The following is a 19,862-nucleotide window of genomic DNA, read 5'->3' on the forward strand; positions in this document are numbered from 1 at the left end:
TTTAATTTTTCCATTTGCTATTCATGCTAGTTCCTCGTGTACATTATTTTCACAAAGTATACTTTATTTTTAGTTTATTATGTTAAATATGCAACATTAATAAAAAGAAAAATATGAGGTAGACTATTAGCGGTAGCAATAGAGTGGGTAGGAGCTGATTTTTTTTTTAAATCTTATAACAGTTCCGTTCTATAATAATCCGCATAAAATTTATCTCGTTTTTATTTATATGAATAATAAAAAATTTAATTTTAATAATTTTTAAGAGTATCTGCTCTTATGAATTATTTTATATATATTATATGTGATGGAAACTCAGGTGCAGTTGACTTTATGTGAAGTTGATAGTTGAGAGTCGTAAAATGAAAATTTAGTCAAATTATCTAACGGCTCTATCCTATTACCTTTACGTAAAATCGACTGCACCTGAATTTCCACCATTATATATATACCGGAAGAAATAGATATTACTTAAATCTACCTAAGATGCTGTCCCACTAAAATTCGTTTCGTACTTACTCGCTCCGAATGAATAAGGATAAAATAAATATCGACCTATTTGAATAGTGTTGTTATCCCTATAAATAATTGAGGTTGATTAATTAGCAGCTAATTAAGCTAATAAGTAATAAGTAGAGTGTATGAAAAGTGACGCAGGGGTGATGGTATGAGAATTATTAAGGAGAAGGTTGATAAGAAAAGGGTGAGTGAGAAGAAAGAGATGGTCATAGACTAGTCTAGTCTGGTAGGAGGATTAGGTATGATCCACTAACAACAAACAACAATTGATGAGCCTTTGATGCTATAGAATGGATGGAGTAGAGCCTAGGGAGGAAAAACAATAAGTAATTAGGAATGAAAACTTCATTTCACATATGAAAGAGAAAGAGAAATACTAACTTTTTCCCTAAAATTCAACACCGTACGGATAGAATATAACACGGCTTAATGATATATCAAGTAAATATACAATTTAGAATTATTCAAAATTTTATTTTCATATATTTTTTTTATTTTTTATTAAAAGTTTTGGTTAAATTTGGGAGAATAAATTATTTGAAAAATTGCAATTTAACATGTAATTAATCAAGTTAGATTAAACTAGTAAAATTGTTAATGAAATGCTTTAAATTAAATGTTGGTTGGTTAATTAGAAGAACATTATAATTTTTTCATAGGTACCTGTTTTTTCAGGTAAAATCTTTTCAAATAGTACGTGTTTCGAAAATTTTAATTTACTACTTTACTCTATTTAAAATAAGTAAATAACTATCGTTTATAATATTTTATTTTTTATATAAATGTGAATAAGTGTATATAATCATTGTTATTAATTATTCTCTTAAACTTATTCTTTTTTATTTGATAGTAAATTAAAGCTAAGTTATTAGTAAAAGAAATTTAGTTAGATTATTGCCAAATTATTTTGGATAGAAGAGATTAGAGATCTACAATTAAAATACGAGTTCTGCTAATGAGCTAATGATTTATTTATACAATATATACAATGAGCTATATAAGTTACAAAATGAACATCACCAGTAATATTCAGAATAGCCACCCATATACTATGAATAATAAACATCTCATGTCGTAATACCATTCATCCCAAAAGATTAAGCTGATTTTGTGATTCACCAAGCCTTTCAGATCTAAAGTTCTAATACCATGTCATGATACCACTCATCCCAGAGATTTACGCCAGTAAAAAATATAACACTAATGATTATATCTCTAATACTCTCTAAACCTCTATTATACGTATTGTACAAATATTTTATTGACTTTCCGTATTTTCCCTTAAAATATTCACCATCAAAATTGAAATGATAATTAATTAGTAACTCGGTGGAAGTTTACTTTTGCTTAAAGAGTTATGGTAAAAGAAAAAATAGAAGAGTACTAAAGATAATTAAGTAGTGTTGCATTTTGAAGAGATTTCGTTAGAATATTTATAGAAGTAATGATGAAATGAATGAAAGTGGATGAGGTTTATAGTGTCATGGTCAGCACCCGGCAAAGCCACTTATAATGCCGCTTTCTTGTCTCCTAACCCCTCCATTCCCTGTTTCCTTCTGTCCCCTTCCTACTCTTCTTTTCTTTTTCTGCCCTTTGTTTTCACCCACTTAATTAATTCTCTTCCTTTCCTTTTTCCTCCATTAACCTATTTTTAATCACCTTTGACTCCTTCTAATCATGACCTGCTTGAAAACTAAATTCAATACAAACTGCGGTCGGTTTTGCAGGATGGTATTATTTAGGCCTTGTAATTATCCCTTTTTTTATTTTCTTGCTTCCACTTATTGTGCCGTGAAGGTTAATGATGCTATATGCTTTGTTGCTTACTCTACTTAATCTATTATTATTATTATTATTATTATTATTATTATTATTATTATTATTATTATTATTATTACTACAATAATATAGACTATTTTTCAAGGTTATTATGTGTAAAAAAAATTAAAATTCGTCATAAAAATAAATTTTGACACTATTTTAACTGTGAAAATATGTTAATAAAAGTTTTGTCAAAAATAATATTTTTGACATATAAGTAATTGTAAAAAAAGTTTAAATCTTATTTTGATAAATATTGGCCATCAAAAATAATTTGTTAGAAAAATTTGAGAATATATTTTTTGTGATACTTATTAATCGTCAAAAATACTATTTATTTTGACACTTATTGACCATAAAAAATTCTCAACAAAATTTTTTAACAAAGAATGGGATGAGATCTTGAAATTGAAGAATAAACTGAGATTTTGAAGATGAATAATGAGTAATATGATCCTAAATTGAGAGTAGTGTGATGCCAAAATTGACGGAGCTCAACGAAGAAAAAGAATAATGGAATAAGTTGAAAATAAATAAGTGTCAAAATTGAGGAGTAATTTTCTACAATCAAATTATTCATCAAAAAATATAAAAAATTTAACATTTGTGATATTTGTCAAAAATATATATTAATTTTTACATATATTTCAACACATTTAAAATTCAATAAAAAAAACTTTATTTTTTAAAAAATTATTTTTTTATCCTCTTAATTAATTGCCTTACATTTTTATACATTGAAAAATCCATATTTAACTACTTAATGTATACAAAAATGAAAATGATCATTGATTAATATATAAGATGCAAAGTTAAGATTCAGAATCTTTTAAGTTTAACAGATGACAAAGATAGAATAAGTCTTTTGTAATATAACTAAGTCTACTGAAGTCTGTTGATGTTTTATTATGCTTTATAGTTATATTGAGTCTTTTTGTTAGTGAATTATAAGAATTTCAGTTCTTGGTTGTATTTGGTTATGAGACGTTTGTTTTATGTTGTTTGTGGTGTTTTGTTAGCCTTATATTTTGTGAGTTTATGTTCTAATTGTTCTTCTTGTATGAGTTTTTGTTTTATTATTTTGATTCAATCCTTCCGAATTAAATATTACATATATCTCCAAATTTAACCAATAATTTATGGATTTTTATCTCAAAAAATTGACTAGAACAGTAAAATAAAATTTATAAACTTTTGTTTGTTGTCTATTATAAAAGAGTTGTACTTCACCCCATTTTAAACAATAGAATTCGAAATTTTATAAAATAATTTTTTTACTCGTTTCACGTCATGCAATCCCAATTTTCAAATTATAATATGAATATCTTACAACTCAATAAAAGTCGTAGAATATTTTATAAAGATACTCAATGGATATTTATTAGTAAATTTTATTCTCTTTTGTATTTTTGTTAATCGTCTTTTTGTAGTATACAAAAATTAAAAAATTATCTTTCACTAACCATTATGAGTGCCAGTGTGCCACTTTGATGAATATTTAAAATTTTGTTTGTATTTATATATATCATATTCATTCCTAAATCGAATTAATTGAATTCAATTTATAACATTGATTTAGCATGTAAGTAAATAGAATCAATTAAATTCAATTTACTTAAAATACTACAAACTATTACTAAATCAAAATAAACTGTTTCAAATTACCTAAAACAACTCTCCTCTTTAATAAATCGAATTTTACTATAACCAAATCGAATACATAGTTTCATTCTCTACATGTAAGTTTTTACGTTCTAGAAGGGCATTTGATTTGTTTATGTGAATTAAATGTATCTAAATTTATTTTAGTGTATAAAAAAAATAAACTTCAATTAGTTTAAAACAAAGAATATAAAATAGTATTGATCTCTCTTATATCTTAATGACATATATTAAAATTATAAATTAAAAATTTGTATTAAAATTACAAAAAAAATTAAACTTTTATACATTTATTTTATATTTATTAAAAAAATTAAATTTTTTTATTAATAATAAACTCATTATACGTTCCAAGAAGACTAGAAACACATCTTAACAAAACCGAATAAAATATGGAAGATATAATTTGAGGGGAAGGTGTGAATAGGATCGGGGGTCTCCTGTGATATGCAGTAGTAATGATGGCATTCAAATATGTCAGTAAACTGTCTGATATCTGCTCTAACTGCTTCCCTTGCCAGCCAGCCAGCCATTGCTGCTGCCTTTGCTCCATGTTCATGCTCATGCTCCTCCCCACCACCCACCAGGCCCCTCCCTCTTCTTGCTGTGCACACATTGTCATTCTTGTTACTACTTACTACTCTCGTGTCTTTCATCATCACCATCATATCCTTTATCAGAACAAACAAAGATATCCCACCTGCACTGCTACCTCATTAATATTTTATGCTATCTATATCTATTATCAGTTTGCTACCAAATCATATTTTTAACCCTTTCTTTCTTCTTTTTCCCCAAACCTACTAATTCCGCTTTCTATTGTCCTCCCTAATTAATGATCCATGCAAAATAATTATTACTACATGCTTCCTTTAAAAACTGGTAGTTGTAATTAATGATATTACTTAAGGAGAAGTACGATTTTGGATCTTGGAAAGAAAAAAAAAATCACTCTAAATCGGTAAAGCTAAGTTTGATCATTCTAATTAATCTCAACTTAGATTAAGATATTTTAATCTAATTGTGTATTATTTTCATCTTTTATTCCTTTATGCTGGAAAATTAGGCCAATTTTTTGTTATATGAAAAAAATATTAGTGTTTTTGTTAGAAAGGAAAGTATTTGATGTAATTTCAGATGAGTGGATTTTTTAGGTAAGAAGTCAATACGTAGGGACGTGTTGGACACGTGTCAATATTCTGACCAATATGCAGGGCGTGTTGAATACGTGGCAATATTTTAGCCAACATGTAAGAGATGTGTTGCAATATGTGGGAATGTGTTGAATAATTTATACAATAATATATTTCAAATATTAATATTCAACCAAAACACTATCTTTTTTTCATATTAAAAATAATTTAAAAAAAAATAATTTTAAATTTTTTGCTGTGTGATTTACACCCTCAAACAAAATAAAATTTACATTGAAAAAAGAAGAAGTCTACTTTGATGCTACCTCAATTATCATTCAATAAGGTAGTGTTTGATAGATAGACAGAAACAAAAAGACTGAAACTAAGAGATAGAGATTAAAATAAATTTTAGTATTTTATTTGGTGTAAAGTGGGAGATAGAAGTTGAAATAAGAATGAAACTTTATTTTAATTTGTATAAAAATTAAAATTGGAATTAATTAATTAAAATGATGATATTTTAGGTATAAAATGTTATTAAAATTTTAGTCTCCATCTTTAAAAATTTCAGTCCTCTGTGTCCCTACATTTTAGAGGTACTGAAATACTAAAATTTCGAGAATAGAGATAGAAAGTTTAGTACTAGTCTTTGAACCAACAAACATGATACTGAATCTCAGTCTCCTAGTCTCTATCTCAATAACTCTAAACAAAGGCTACTTAACATACAATCTCGCTAAATAACTAATAAAAATTTAGTAAATAATAAATTAATAAATATTTTAAAATTATATTCTATATTAATTAATTATTATTAATTAATAATTATTAAAATTTTATTTTAAAAAAATATAAAATTAAAAAGTATTAATTATTTAAAATTAACTATTTAAGAATTATTTATCTGTATTCTTTTAATAACATATGATTCCACTCTCTCTTCTAGTCTATATTTTTTCCAATATTAAAATTTGGTGTGCGAAAAATGTACTTGTTATGACAGAAAAATAACATTAAATAATCCATTTCAAAAATAAAAATTCTAATAATGCATTCTTAGATACATATAAATGAATTAAAGGATAAGTTCAACCATATTTTTTTAAATTTAAATAAAAAATCTATGATAAATGTCCACTGACACTTGACTAAAAATAAAGTTGGAATTTACTCTAGTCAAAACCTGGTCAGTAATGTATGGTTAAGCATTAGCTAACACTTAACAGAAGCAAAGTAAGGGGCAAATGGGACATTTCGGAGTTGCATTTCCGTTCCAAACCCTTTTATACTAAAAAAAATTACACATGAATTTTGACTAAAATAAAAGGAAAAGAGAGCATGAGAATCATAATTCATAGCACCTGTTTTCAGCGACAAGATATTTAATTTCCTGTCCCCCGCAATGTCAAGAAACCAACGGTCTCGATCTCTCCGTGATACACGATCAGAGCCGTCCAACGCCATTCCACATTACTCAATAAATCACCCACATCGCCTTTTGCGACTTTATCATATTCCGGTTTTGCCCCTACACCCTCCCCCCTCGCGTTTCGTTGCTGTTATGGTTTTTATGTCTTAACGGCACCTCCTTTATTCTTTTCATTCATTCCCGTTTTCAACACAGTTTCTCTCATCTTGTTGCTTTCTTCTTAATGGAAGGACCTTAAACCTCTCTCTCTCTCTCTCTCTCTCTTCTTCGCACTGTGTTTGTTACTTCTCTCTGCATTTCGCCGAAAAGTTGCATTGTACAAGAACTGGTTTCCTTCGGCGTTTGATCTGCAACCAAACCTTGTTTCGTTTCGTTAGGTGCGCGCTTCAAATCTTCCCTTTCCTACTCTAACAGCTCCATTGTGTGTCTGTGTGTGTTTTTTGAGGAAAAAAAAAGAAATCGGTGTTTCTATTCAGCTGTTTTTCCTGAGCTAACACTAGGGCCTTGTTTTTGGGTGATGATTCGGTGTGGGCGCGGATCTATTGAGCTGACGCTGCGCCTGCTGTTCTTTCTATTTTGTTTTGGGGAGAATAATAGAAGGGGGAAAATGTTTGGTAGTGTTTTAGTTTCGCTTGAAAAATCAGCATATTTGTTTAAAACTGTCATGGATATTTTGATTATTAGCCATTTTGGAATGTGAAATAAGCTTAATTTAAGCATGCTAGTCAAATGTTTTGTTTCTGGAAGCGATTTACTTTACTTTTAGGGTGCTCTGCAGCATTGTCTTATGGTTAATTGATGTTTAAATTGCTTACTAATCGTGTGATTATTGTGATATTGTTTAATAGGGCGTGTTTTTTTTTTTTTGGTTGATTTTGTTAATAGCATATAAGGTTTCTATTTCTGGCAATATGTGAATTGATTTTGTGGCTTTACATTTTCTGTCTATATCTGTTTGTGTGGCAGCTTGATTGTGTCTCTGGACTCTGATGTCTCCGCGGGCGCTGGCTCTGGTTTCAGAGGACGAAGGACAGAGCAAAGTCTCGACGGTAGCTTCTGCATCTTCACAATCCCTGGACTGTTTCTCCCAAAGTGGGGGTAGAGGATTGAAAGAGCGAAATTACCTTGGGTTGTCTGATTGCTCATCAGTGGACAGCTCCAATTCTGCTGTCCCAAGCTTGTCTGATGAGAAGAAGGGCAACCTGAATTTGAAGGCTACTGAATTGAGGCTGGGACTCCCTGGATCCCAGTCGCCTGAACGGCATCCGGATGTAGATGTGTTCTCTTTGAGCTCATCGAAGCCCGATGAGAAGCCGTTGTTCCCTTTGCTTCCAATGAAAGATGGTATCTGCTCGTCGTCCCAGAAGAATGTTGCTGTGTTGGGAAACAAAAGGGGTTTTGCTGATACCATAGATGGATTTTCTCAGGTGAGAAATTCTCCTGGTAAAAGAGTATTTACTGCTGATTATGAATCTGACTCATCACTACATATTTGATGCAGGGGAAGTTTGCTGGTAATACAGCAATAAGTGCAATGTTATCACCTAGATCTTCTGGTCTACAGCCTACTGCGACGAAGGAAATGCCAAAGGTGTTACAAGAACAGCCATGTGCAGCTAATGGAACTGGTCTAAATAGCCATACGGGTCCTTCTGCCAGTGCCAGTGCCCCAGCTTCTAAGTAAGTAAAGCCTGCTGGATCATGGATATACAATTTGTGAAGAAACATGAAGTTGGATGAAGGCCTTAACAATTGATTTTTCATGTGTTTCTTGTTTATCTAATGTGGTAAGGTCTCATGTTTTGCAGGGCGCAGGTCGTTGGTTGGCCTCCTATAAGATCATTTAGGAGAAATTCAATGGCAACCGCATCAAAGAACAATGATGAAGTGGATGGAAAACCTGGTTTGGCCGCACTCTTTGTGAAGGTCAGCATGGATGGTGCTCCCTATCTCAGGAAGGTGGATCTCAGAAGTTATGCATCCTATCAGGAACTATCTTCTGCCCTTGAGAAGATGTTCACTTGTTTTACCCTAGGTATGCTGTAGCAATTCAGGTTTATTTTATCTTAAAATTGCTTTCTATCATGTAATTTATTTTCAATTTTTTGCTGTTACTGTGTATTTTTACCTAAAATATAGCCTTTGGTACTTGTGTACAATATCAGGTCAGTGTGGCTCCCATGGATCTCCAGGAAGAGAAATGTTGAGTGAAAGCAAGCTGAGGGACCTTCTGCATGGTTCAGAGTATGTCCTCACTTACGAGGATAAAGATGGGGATTGGATGCTTGTAGGGGACGTACCTTGGGAGTAAGTCATATTTGAACTCTATATGCTTTGTCTATTTTTTTATATTTTCATTTTTATTTTTCAGACAATAGAGCAAGTGTACTGTAGTGCAAATGTATACTCTAGAAAGTCCTAATCATTATTAATCAGTGCGAATAGTTAATCAATTTCCAACTGCAAAATATTTGTCAATCCTCTTAGATTCTTAGTTACTAGTTTTAGCCTTTTAGGTACTTAAAACATAAGATTAAGTAGGCAATATATATGATTGCAACTTACCCCAAAAAGTAACCAGGAAATTGTCCTTCACTAAAACAGAAGTTTAATCTGCACTGGTTGTTTAGCATGCTACTCTGCATACAGTAGTTCTTTCATAATCAAACATAAGAATATTTGTGCTAGATCGACCGGTTTTAATGTATTTTTATTATCAGCTATTAACTTTTTAATGTAGCAATTTGGTTTCCTTCTCTTCTGGTGGTTTAGCACTAGATTTTTGGTTAAAAGTGTTTGTGTGTGGTAGATACTTATTTAACTGTATCACATCACACTAAATATCTTGACCATGCCTACAAATTACAATTTGACTGTTGAAATGGTTGTTATGCGGGCGTTAAGTATTTCTGCAAATTAACTTGTCCATTCTTTTCAATACTGAATACCGAGAAAATGGACTATAGATTCATTGATTGATTGAGATTTTCGCTTTGCTCTTCTTTGCATCTTCACTAGTTTTAACTGCAAATTTACTTGTAGGATGTTCATAGACACTTGCAAAAGGCTGAAAATCATGAAGGGTTCTGATGCAATTGGTTTAGGTATGTATTGATTGTATTCTGTGATGATTTATTTCGAAGCAATTTTAGTAGGGAAGAAACCTTGACTCTAAGTACCTCTATATTTGGACAGCTGCTTAAGTAGTCTTTCTGTTCTTTGCAGCTCCCAGGGCCATGGAGAAGTCCAAGAGCAGGTGTTAGATGCTGTATCCAGATGTTTGGAAGTGATGACTGCCGTTTTTTGTGAATTAAAGATGTTTAGTTCTGGATTACCTATGTTTCTAAGTCCATTAAGAGTTTGTGTTTATCTGTTTGTTATATTTGTTATCTTATGAGGCTACCTTGGTAGATTTAGTGTTTGTGGAATCTGTAATCATTATAGGAACCTGTCTTGGATGAATCGAATGCCTTTTACAACTTAATTTACTCATCCCAATCTATCATTGACTAATCTTTTTCTTGTCCATTATTCTTTCAAAGGATAGATAGCATGTACTACATGAGTTTTTTAAACGAACTAATACATTCATACCAAAAGCAAAAAAGTAACCCAACTAATGCACATTTAATTGTACAATCTGAAAAAAAAAAGGCGCACCTAAACATTTCTATACAATGTTTGTACTTTGTACAATATAAAATGGTTTTCGATTTAAATACCAACTTTCTTATTGGAAGATTAAATTGTTGATATCAAGCTATGTAAATATGGTCTGGCATCCTAAGGTTTAGCAAATTTTTTTTAAAAAGGGTTTCTTATGTTCACATTCGTGTCTAGGCAACAACTAACGAACACAAATTTTTAATATTGGGTCAATGAGTTGCCCAACTGCTATTTTTGTTTTTGGGCCGGCATGGCCATGTATCTTTTTGAAGTCCATATCATAATAGCTGATTAATTATATATTGAATAACCCCGTCCAAACAAAAATAAAATTATATATTGAATATCCTGCTTGGTAGGAAATATGACTACATAGCTTATTCAGCTTTTATATTGTAATTAGTTCACTTTTATTTCGAACTATGATCCTAGTAAAGTAGTAATGGAGGCAATAGTCTTAGATTTGATGCACTCTTCTCTCTTAGCAATCTTTAATGCATCTTATTGTAATCGTACATGTATATAAACCTGCTTGTTACCTGTTTTTCTTTTTTACAAACAATGAAAGCATAAATTCAGACTCCAAAAAGAAGGGAAAAAAAACTGATTAATTGTTTCATTGCACTTCACTTATCTCATCAGTGTTGTTAAGTTTAATTAAACTTTATGGTTGTCATAACATACTTTATGAATTTTGTTAGTTTAAGCATTATGATGATGGGTTTTAATTATTCTCCCAGGTTAGTGCATGATTAATTATGAAGCAAGATAATTAAATATACACAAAAGACATTAATGGGGGTTTGTCATTTGCTCTAGATTCTATGTATTATACTAACGTTAATGTGAATTTAATCATGTTATGTTGAATGGCAACATGATGGCGTACCCATTGAAGGAAACAAGCTTTATATCAAGATAGCTTTTGGCATTAGTGCATCTAGCTTTTTAAGATACAGAATCATGAGGGAAGTTTGTGTTCAACTGGCACCGATCTAGTTCCATTTTCATGTTTCTTTTTTAGTCTATTTTCCAAGAACTTCAGCAATGGATTACAGGTTTCTCCAAAGTAAAAATGACCTCACTTTGTGTATTGTTTAGTCGAATGCATTTATTGTAAGATTAACTAATAAGCTTAGGTTAATGTTGTCTCCATATTACTTTTTATGTATATTTATATATAAGGCTCAACCTTATTAATTAGGAGAGACAATCAAAGTTCTTTAAGGTTTCATCTGGAAGGGGGACAGAAGATGAGAGACTGAGACCGAAAAACGAAAATTAAGAGATAAAAACTAAATTAAATTTTTGTATTATATATTTGATATAAAATATATTAAACTAAATTATTTTTATATTATGTTTGATTTAAGATAAATATAAAAATTGGGATAAATTTAGAATTTAAATAGTTAAAAAAAAATACTTTTGAGAAGTAAATATTAAAATTTTAGTTTTCATCTTTAAAAATTTTAGTACTTTATATTTTTAGTTTCTGGAGATACTGAAGGTAATGAAATTTTGAATATCAAGACTGAAATATTCACTTTTATTTTTGAGTCTCAATCCCTTCATCTCAGTCTAAATATCTAAAAACAAACACTACATAATAAGTATGATTAATGATAATCGGATTCCTTATAATACGAACATTAATTACTACACAGCATTATTGGTTGAACCCACACAACGTTAAAATTCTTGCTTGTTATATATAGAAGTTTCAAGAGAATTATCACAGGCAAAGGTTTGTGTCTTTGATTTAAACTGAATGGCCTCTTTTCACCTCTTGTCATATTAACAATCCAAAAACATAATCTTGAAAAAGCTAAATAATAGGAGATATAATCTTAGTAGAAAAGCAAAAGTGTTTTTTCTTAGGACTAATTAATAATTGTAGTTGTAATCATTACCTAATTAATTAGTGGAGGAAAGCTGTACTAGTGAGATTGGAAGTATCAATTATTGATTCATTGAAGTTTAGTGTCACTTGTTGCTTCTTTGAATATTCTTGGCTTCTTCCCAGTATGTGATATAAAGTTCAAATTTTATTTCTTCTTGTTATTCTTTAACCCCATTTTTAATAATGTAGCTCTAGTATGTGCACCACCACCACCTGGTGAAAAATATGAATAAAGAAAGGGAAAAAAAAAAGAGTAGGCATCTTAATTCTTTATGCACATCATGGTGTCCAAACCTAGATAGAATTACCCAGCTTTATTGACATTGTTTGTAATAATAATATAAGAATATAGGTTTGGATCCAACCATTTTTCGAACTTGCATTAACATGAAATGCTTGTATATCAAATTGTCATTATTTTTAATCTTTTGGAAACATTAATGATTAACTAAACATATATCTAAGAACATTCACTCATTAGCATTATCAAATTAAAGCTAACCTGTTGTCTCTCTAGGTCTATCTGAATTATACCTAACATGAGTCATTAGAGCTAGAGTGTGAGCAATGGTCACATTCTCATCACCATATCCATGAAGAAAATTAGAAGGACATCTATCACTTTCACATATATCTTTTGTTTGAGGAGTCAAAGCTGTGCATGGGTGATGAATGAAGAGGATCTATCTACATTGAAAATGAAATTTTAGTAAAATGAACACTTTATTATTTAAATATGAGTCATTTATAATAAATATTTGAGTAATAAAATATTTTTTTATCAAAATTTTTTTTAGTATTTTTAATTTTTTTACTAAATATTAAAAATTAGACTAACTTTATCTTAACTCAAAATATTGAGTAAATTTAAGTGCCGACATAATTATATTGGAATGAATCCAAAATCGTTACATATGAAAGACTAAAATAAAAATTTTATTAAATAAAATAAGATAAAAATTCAGGTGCAGTTAATTTCACATGAAGTTGATAATTAAAAATCGTTAAATGAAAATTTAGTCAAATCAGTTAAATCATTTAACGACCATCAATTATCAACTTTATATGACTCATCGGACGACTACCAAATTATTTTCTGGTGGAATTCAAGTACAGTCGATTTCACATGAAGTTGATAATTAAGAATCGTTAAATAAAAATTTAGTCAAATCAATTAAATCATTTAACGACCATCAATTATCAACTTTATATGAAATCGACTGTACTTAAATTCCACCAGAAAATAATTTGGTAGTCGTCCGATGAGTCAAGAAATTGAGAGTGAAATAAAAATGAAAGGCAGAGACAGATATCCATTGCATTGATGCATGAATTATTATATATATTATCCTAGAGGCTTCGAAAAATAATAATCATTTATGTATATTCTCCATACAGGAACCGGAAAATAAGCTTATTAGGCAACAATCAAATCTATTTCTTTCTAAAAATTGCTTTCCGTGTTGTACAATAATTCCCATACGTGTTTGTTCTTCATCCATTCCATATGGAATGTCTTATGTTACGTGTCAATGTCGTTCTGATCATAATCACAAAGTTAAGGTCCCATACAGTTGTTTTGAAAACTATCTGACATCATCAACATTCTCTACATTCATTGCTTTTGCTGCGTCAACCATTATATATTTGCATCAATGTAATTGACATAGATATATATACATTTATAGTTTTGAAGATGAAATAATCATCAAAATGTTCCTTCCTTATATCATTGATCTTCTCCGTAGCGTAGTCTCATTCAATTTGGATTTTGGAGTAAAAGGGTTGACATATCCTTGCTTTCTTTTAAAAATAATTGTCGTTTTGAAAATTTTTTTAAAAAAATTGAATTTTACCCAATTCGTATTAAATTAGAGAATAAATTATCTCTTATGACATGTCTTCTAATTATTAAATAAAATAAAACAAATTAACTTATGATAATTAATTTTAACTTTTAATCTAACTTAAACTTTGTTAATTTAATTAATTCATCATAATGTAATTTTTTTACAAATTATAAAAAATATTTAAAAAAGTTTAATTTTGTAATTTTTTATTTTTTTATATTTATTCTTTGTCTTTCAAGACTTTTTATATTTTATGATTGAAATTGATTAATAAATGTATAATTTGAGAAAAGTAAAAAATTACAAAATTATAATTTTTTTAATAATTTTTATAATTTGTAAAAAAATTACATCATGATTAATTAATTAAATTAATAAAATTTAGGTTAGATTAAAGTTAAAGTTAATCATGATAAATCAATTAATTTTATTTCAGTTAATAAAAAAAAGATATATCATAAGAAATAATTTATTCTTTAATTTAAAGAAGGTTAGATAATATTTACCTAAAAAAATATTATTTAAATATGAAATAAATATAAATACATAAATTTTTAATATACGAGAAATTCAGAGCAATAGTTATTTTAAAATAGATAGAGTAAATAATATAATATAATAATGTAAACTTACGGGAAAAATAATTATATAAATAGAACCGATGCTAATATTACATAAATTACCCAAACCAAATAACATTACATAAATGTCTCAAATCATATTTTTATATAAATCGAATTAAATTAATTCGAATTATACAATATAGTAATAAATCGAAATACATTGACTCGAATTACATGAAAAAATTGTTTGAAGTTAAATTCGATTTATACACTATAGTACTAAATCGAATCAGTTTGATTCGAATTAGTATATAATAATGTTAATTGAATCAGCTTAATTTGATTTACTATTTGTAACAGATTATTGACATTGTTTATTTAATTTATTTTATATTAACTTTAAGAATAGAAATTTAACTTTTGTGTTTTAATTTAAATTTTAGAAAATCTACAGAATTTAAAATGAAACATTAAATAATTTCTAAAAATTTATTAAAAATTATCCTTTTGACTTATTAGCATCTAAAAAATTATTGTCAAAACTTTTAATATTAAAAAAATTAATATAAAATATAGCCTTTCAAAATAACATAAAAATTTAAATTTAAATTTTTTCAAAACAAAAAATAACAAATAATTATAAATTATAAAATGACCAACTATATTTATATAATATATAATTTAAAAATAATTAAAATACAGGATAAATATAGATGGTCAATAAATGATACAATATCTTCTTCTAGTCTGTTATTTGTTCCACAAAGGAATTGTTTAAATTTCACAATTAACTGCATTACTTAACTCATAACATACATATGATAAAAGTAAAACACAATAAATAAAGCCTTCGTTATAACATATATATAATCAACAATAATCTTAGAGAGGGAAAAAAAATCAAGCTAAAACTTGTTTTATCTAGTAATTAATGAAGAAAAAGTATAGGTAATCAACAATATTTTTTAACAATGTGTAAACAATGTGAATTAATAGAGTTAAAAGAATAAATTAATTTTATATTTAATTAGTAACATTAAATTAGGATGTAGTGTATTCTTATTTGATTGGTGGTTGTTTTTGTTGTTCAAGATGGTCATTATTTACTTGACATTCTCCTTATTTCAATAGCATTATATTTTTAAGGAAAAGTATATAGAACCAAGAGGTTACCAACAAAAAACTAAACAAAATCACATTAATTTATATTTCATTCTTAATTAATTTAATTTTTTTATTTACAATATTTGTTATTAATTACTGTTTAATTAAAATCAACTTTTGAGTAATATCTTTCCAAAACTGCTCTTAGGATCACGGCATAAAATCAAGTCCGTTTCTTCACACCTCACACTCGAAGCCCTTTAGGTGTTACGCTAATACAAAAAAATTCAAAAAATATATAAAAGAACATTCATTTAGTATGAAAAAGAAACATTCTGATATTTAATAGAAGAAACATCCTAATGCTTAGCATAAACACCATCTACGTAGAGGTTTTGAATTCACCCAAAGACATTTGGCTGATTTTTTACTTATACCCTTTTAGTTCTCTAACATTTTGTTAATTAATAAATTAATAAATACTAAAAAAAATAAATTTTGGATGTTTTTAGTTAATTTTTTTGTTATTAAACATTTTTAAATAGTCTATTTGAATTAATCAAGTACTCAACCTACTCATCCATTTTAACTATCAGCATTAAACTCTTAAATAAAGTTTTGATCTCCAATAATCCTATCAATCTTTATCATGATAACTAACTAACTAGATCTAATATTGTGTATTTTATAATATCTAACCCTATTTATTATGGTGAAAATTAACTAATTCTTTTCGATCCATACTATTGAATTATGAGTATGGATAAGGGTAAAAAGGTAGAACAAAAAATAATGATTGAGTTGTCTTGAAAAGAGATTCAAAGGTATGTTGTTTTTGCTTTTTAAACCAGCCAAATACTAAGGCATATAATTAATGCTGGTATATATAAATGAAAATCCTTGGAGTCTAGTGTTCCATTATAATGCAATGTGATTATTTATAATTGGTTGGTGGGTGATCCTAACATTTTAAGGGCCAAGGCATGTGCTCCAATTATGGCAGCCACACAAACACTATCATCCCTTTAAACCTCTCATTCTACATACACAAATATTGAACCATTATTGTCCCCCCTAATAACTAGTGTACTAAATTTGTGGAACCTGACCTATATTATCCCTGTTCCTTTAACCATGTGAATTTTAAGTAACAATTATTATAAAAATATTTCCAAGATAACAGAAAATTAGTCTAAAATAGTTTAAAATTATTTTATTTTGTATTATTTAATTATCAGTAAAATAATTACGTAATAGGGTAAAGTATACTTTTTGTCTCTGAAGTTTGGCAAAGGTTTTAAAAATATACTCTCGACAGCTAAATTTTGAAAAAATTTAAAACCAATCTAACAATAATGCATGAAAATTATGCTTAATTTTCTTGTGTTGAGAGTTATTCTTATGAAATTGTTGTTGAATCGGTATTAAATTTTTTGAAAAATTAACCATCAAGAGTATATTTGATGCAAATTGAAAATTTTTGGGACATAATTAAAATAAAATAAAACTTAGGGATATTTTTGAAACTTTTATCAAACTTTAGAGACAAAAAATATACTTTACTCTTACGTAATATTAGACATAATAAATGTATAATTAAAAATGTTAATAAAATAACTCTAGGTTATTTTTTGGCTAACATTACTATAAAGTTTGATTATCTCATCACAATACCTAGAAATTAGATTGCTTATACAAAGGGTTGTTTAAATTTCATAAAGACTATATATATATATAACTCATTGACATTATTATCTTTAAACGGAATCATTTGATTGGCTAAATATATATGTGTATGGGGGTGACTCAACAACAACAATCAAAAATAAATTATGATACTTTATGAGAAAAGAATGAACTAAAACCTAAAATTGATGAGGTCTAATTATAAACGAATATAGCATTGTATGAGAATGAATCTTAATTAATTTATAATTAACAAGTCTAACTAACCGCTAGTCATGTGCGTTCTAGTGGAAACAAAATAAAAGGCCAAGGGAAGAGGACGATGTATGATATTAATCTTGTGTGTGTTAGTTTATATATGTGTCCTTGGTGCTTTAATTTAGAGACATGTCAGGTCAAGCAATCCTATCATTGGTGTCTGTCGTTTTTGGAGGGATCTTTGCACGGCACAACCATGGTAGTGCCAAATTGCTTGCAACAAACTTGTTATGCAATGATACCATGTGAATTAATAATATCTATCTGCCTAATTTTATGTAGCTACATACCTCAATTGAATAAAATTAAAGATTTAATTTGTGGTGTAAATAATCATGTAGATTTTTGTGGTTCCCAATTGTTGTTACTTGTTACTTAAACTAGTATTAGTATACTAATTCTGAAGTCCTTAAGGGGTGACAATTCGCTTGATCCTCTCATGATGCTAGTTACATTGATGGCAAAGGAATTTAATCAAATCTATGTGAAGCTTTCAATGCCATTTCAAATTGAAATTTTAAAAGGAAAAGAATAGTTTTTTTATAATATATACATCTTGATCATTTCAAAAATACATTATTAAAACTTCCTAGACAATGTGGGTCAGTTACATTCATATGGGGCTGTCTAAATTTCATGTGGAAAGATGTATTTTTTAATTTAAAAACATTAAAAAAATGTTATACATACTCATGTCATGTCCAAAGGTATGCAATTAAATTTTGAAAAAAAATGGCACATCCACCTTTGTGTGCTCTCTTAGCTTTGCCACATTACAACCCATGATTGGAGAGAGCACTTTTCAAATCCCTTGCAAGTGTATGTTTTTTAGTCTTATATCAGATGCATTGGAATATATCTTGATCAGTTTCTTTATATATTTAATTTCTAGGCTGCTTGATTATTGTGTATGTATTATATTTTTAATTATAATGCAAATTTGAATTGTCATTAAACAATCCATTGTTATTTGTTAAGTCAAAAGAAAGATGGGGTAGGTTTAGTGGTCACAAAGGAAACCTTTTGGATTGATATTGCTGATTATGAATGGTAATATTCTACATTATTTTAAAATTGAAATTGTTTAGTGTGTAGAGTGTAGTCAAAGGTCAATGTATGAGTGTGTGACATGTTGGAGAAGAGAGGCCAATGAATCAAAATTAATATTATTTTTCTTAACAAGATGTTTTGGGATCATGTGTAAATTTAAAAAAAGAAAAAAGGCTTTGGTAATTATGAGAGCTTGCATCTACTCGGTAACGTTATTCTGGTGTTAAACACACTAACATGATGTAATATTATTCACTTAATAAATTAATTTAATATCTTTTTCATGTATACCGTTAATCCATATAAAAAAGAGTAAATCACAAAAAGTAATTTTTTAAAATAAATTATTATCTAATTTTTATAACTAATATATTTTAATTGGATAGTTAGCTCAAAAAGAAAAATTAGAATAAAGAAAAATATTAAATAACTAATATTTTTTGTATTTTAATACCAACTTTATCTTAAAAAGAAATATTGATAACATAAAATTTAAAAACTAAATAACTTAAGGATGATACTGAAAATGGTGAAAGTCAATTTATACGGTAATTGTACGGCCCACAAAGTTGACCAGCGACGGCAGGGTTGACTGACAGACGCCGTGCCTTCACTAACGGCGTCACGGTGGGGGAGGGCGGTGCCAGTGGCACATACTTCGCTTGTCGTAAACTAAAAAGGTTACTTATAAAGACCAATTCCATTTCCAAATTTCCATATGTCAAAAGTCAAATGTCAATGCTACATTTTCATACACTAAATTGAATTCTTACGCTTTTAATTAAATGAAGTTTTCAAAAGCTTTTTCGCGTGCCTTTTTATTTTAATATTAATTACTGTATTAACAAGAATTAACAAGAATCACTTGTTAAGGGGAGTGGATCCTCTGTGAAAAAAATTGGACAATGTCTAGTATTTAATTTTATTTTTTATTATTTTTTTGTTTCACTTATAAAATTAAAAGTGAGAGATTATGTTTTATTCTCTAAAGTGTTAAAAAGAAATAGAGAGGATCATTTTCCTTGTTAGAAAACTTTTGTTTTTTTAAATTAGATAAAAACTCATGTGCAGTCGACTTCACGTGAAGTTGATATTTGACAGTCATTAAATAAAAATTTAATTAAATCAGTCAAATCATTTAACGACTCTCATCTATCAACTTCACGTGAAGTCGACTGTAGATGAGTTTTTATCTTTAAATTAACTTGACTTTGC

General features: G+C 28.3%; 1 protein-coding gene across 1 annotated transcript; it reads left to right on the top strand.

The window, feature by feature from the left end:
• The first annotated feature begins 6,729 nt into the window (after window positions 1-6,729).
• Window positions 6,730-10,051, top strand: LOC107487217 (auxin-responsive protein IAA8). Its single transcript, XM_016107831.3, has 7 exons — window positions 6,730-6,944; window positions 7,534-7,994; window positions 8,069-8,247; window positions 8,376-8,602; window positions 8,733-8,874; window positions 9,610-9,671; window positions 9,793-10,051. Exons 2-7 carry the CDS (start codon window positions 7,557-7,559, stop codon window positions 9,828-9,830), a joined length of 1,086 nt encoding a protein of 361 aa, XP_015963317.1. The 5' UTR covers window positions 6,730-6,944; window positions 7,534-7,556; the 3' UTR covers window positions 9,831-10,051.
• Window positions 10,052-19,862: the final 9,811 nt, after the last annotated feature.

This window comes from Arachis duranensis, chromosome 5, assembly GCF_000817695.3.
Source record: "Arachis duranensis cultivar V14167 chromosome 5, aradu.V14167.gnm2.J7QH, whole genome shotgun sequence".
NCBI lineage: Eukaryota > Viridiplantae > Streptophyta > Magnoliopsida > Fabales > Fabaceae > Arachis > Arachis duranensis.

Excerpts from the sequence above, each read along its gene's own strand:
- LOC107487217 (XM_016107831.3), top strand. The coding sequence starts at position 7,557 with ATGTCTCCGCGGGCGCTGGCTCTGGTTTCAGAGGACGAAGGACAGAGC. Across the intron at positions 8,603-8,732 it reads GTTCACTTGTTTTACCCTAG|GTCAGTGTGGCTCCCATGGA; the intron begins GTATGCTGTAGC and ends GTACAATATCAG. Across the intron at positions 9,672-9,792 it reads TTCTGATGCAATTGGTTTAG|CTCCCAGGGCCATGGAGAAG; the intron begins GTATGTATTGAT and ends TGTTCTTTGCAG.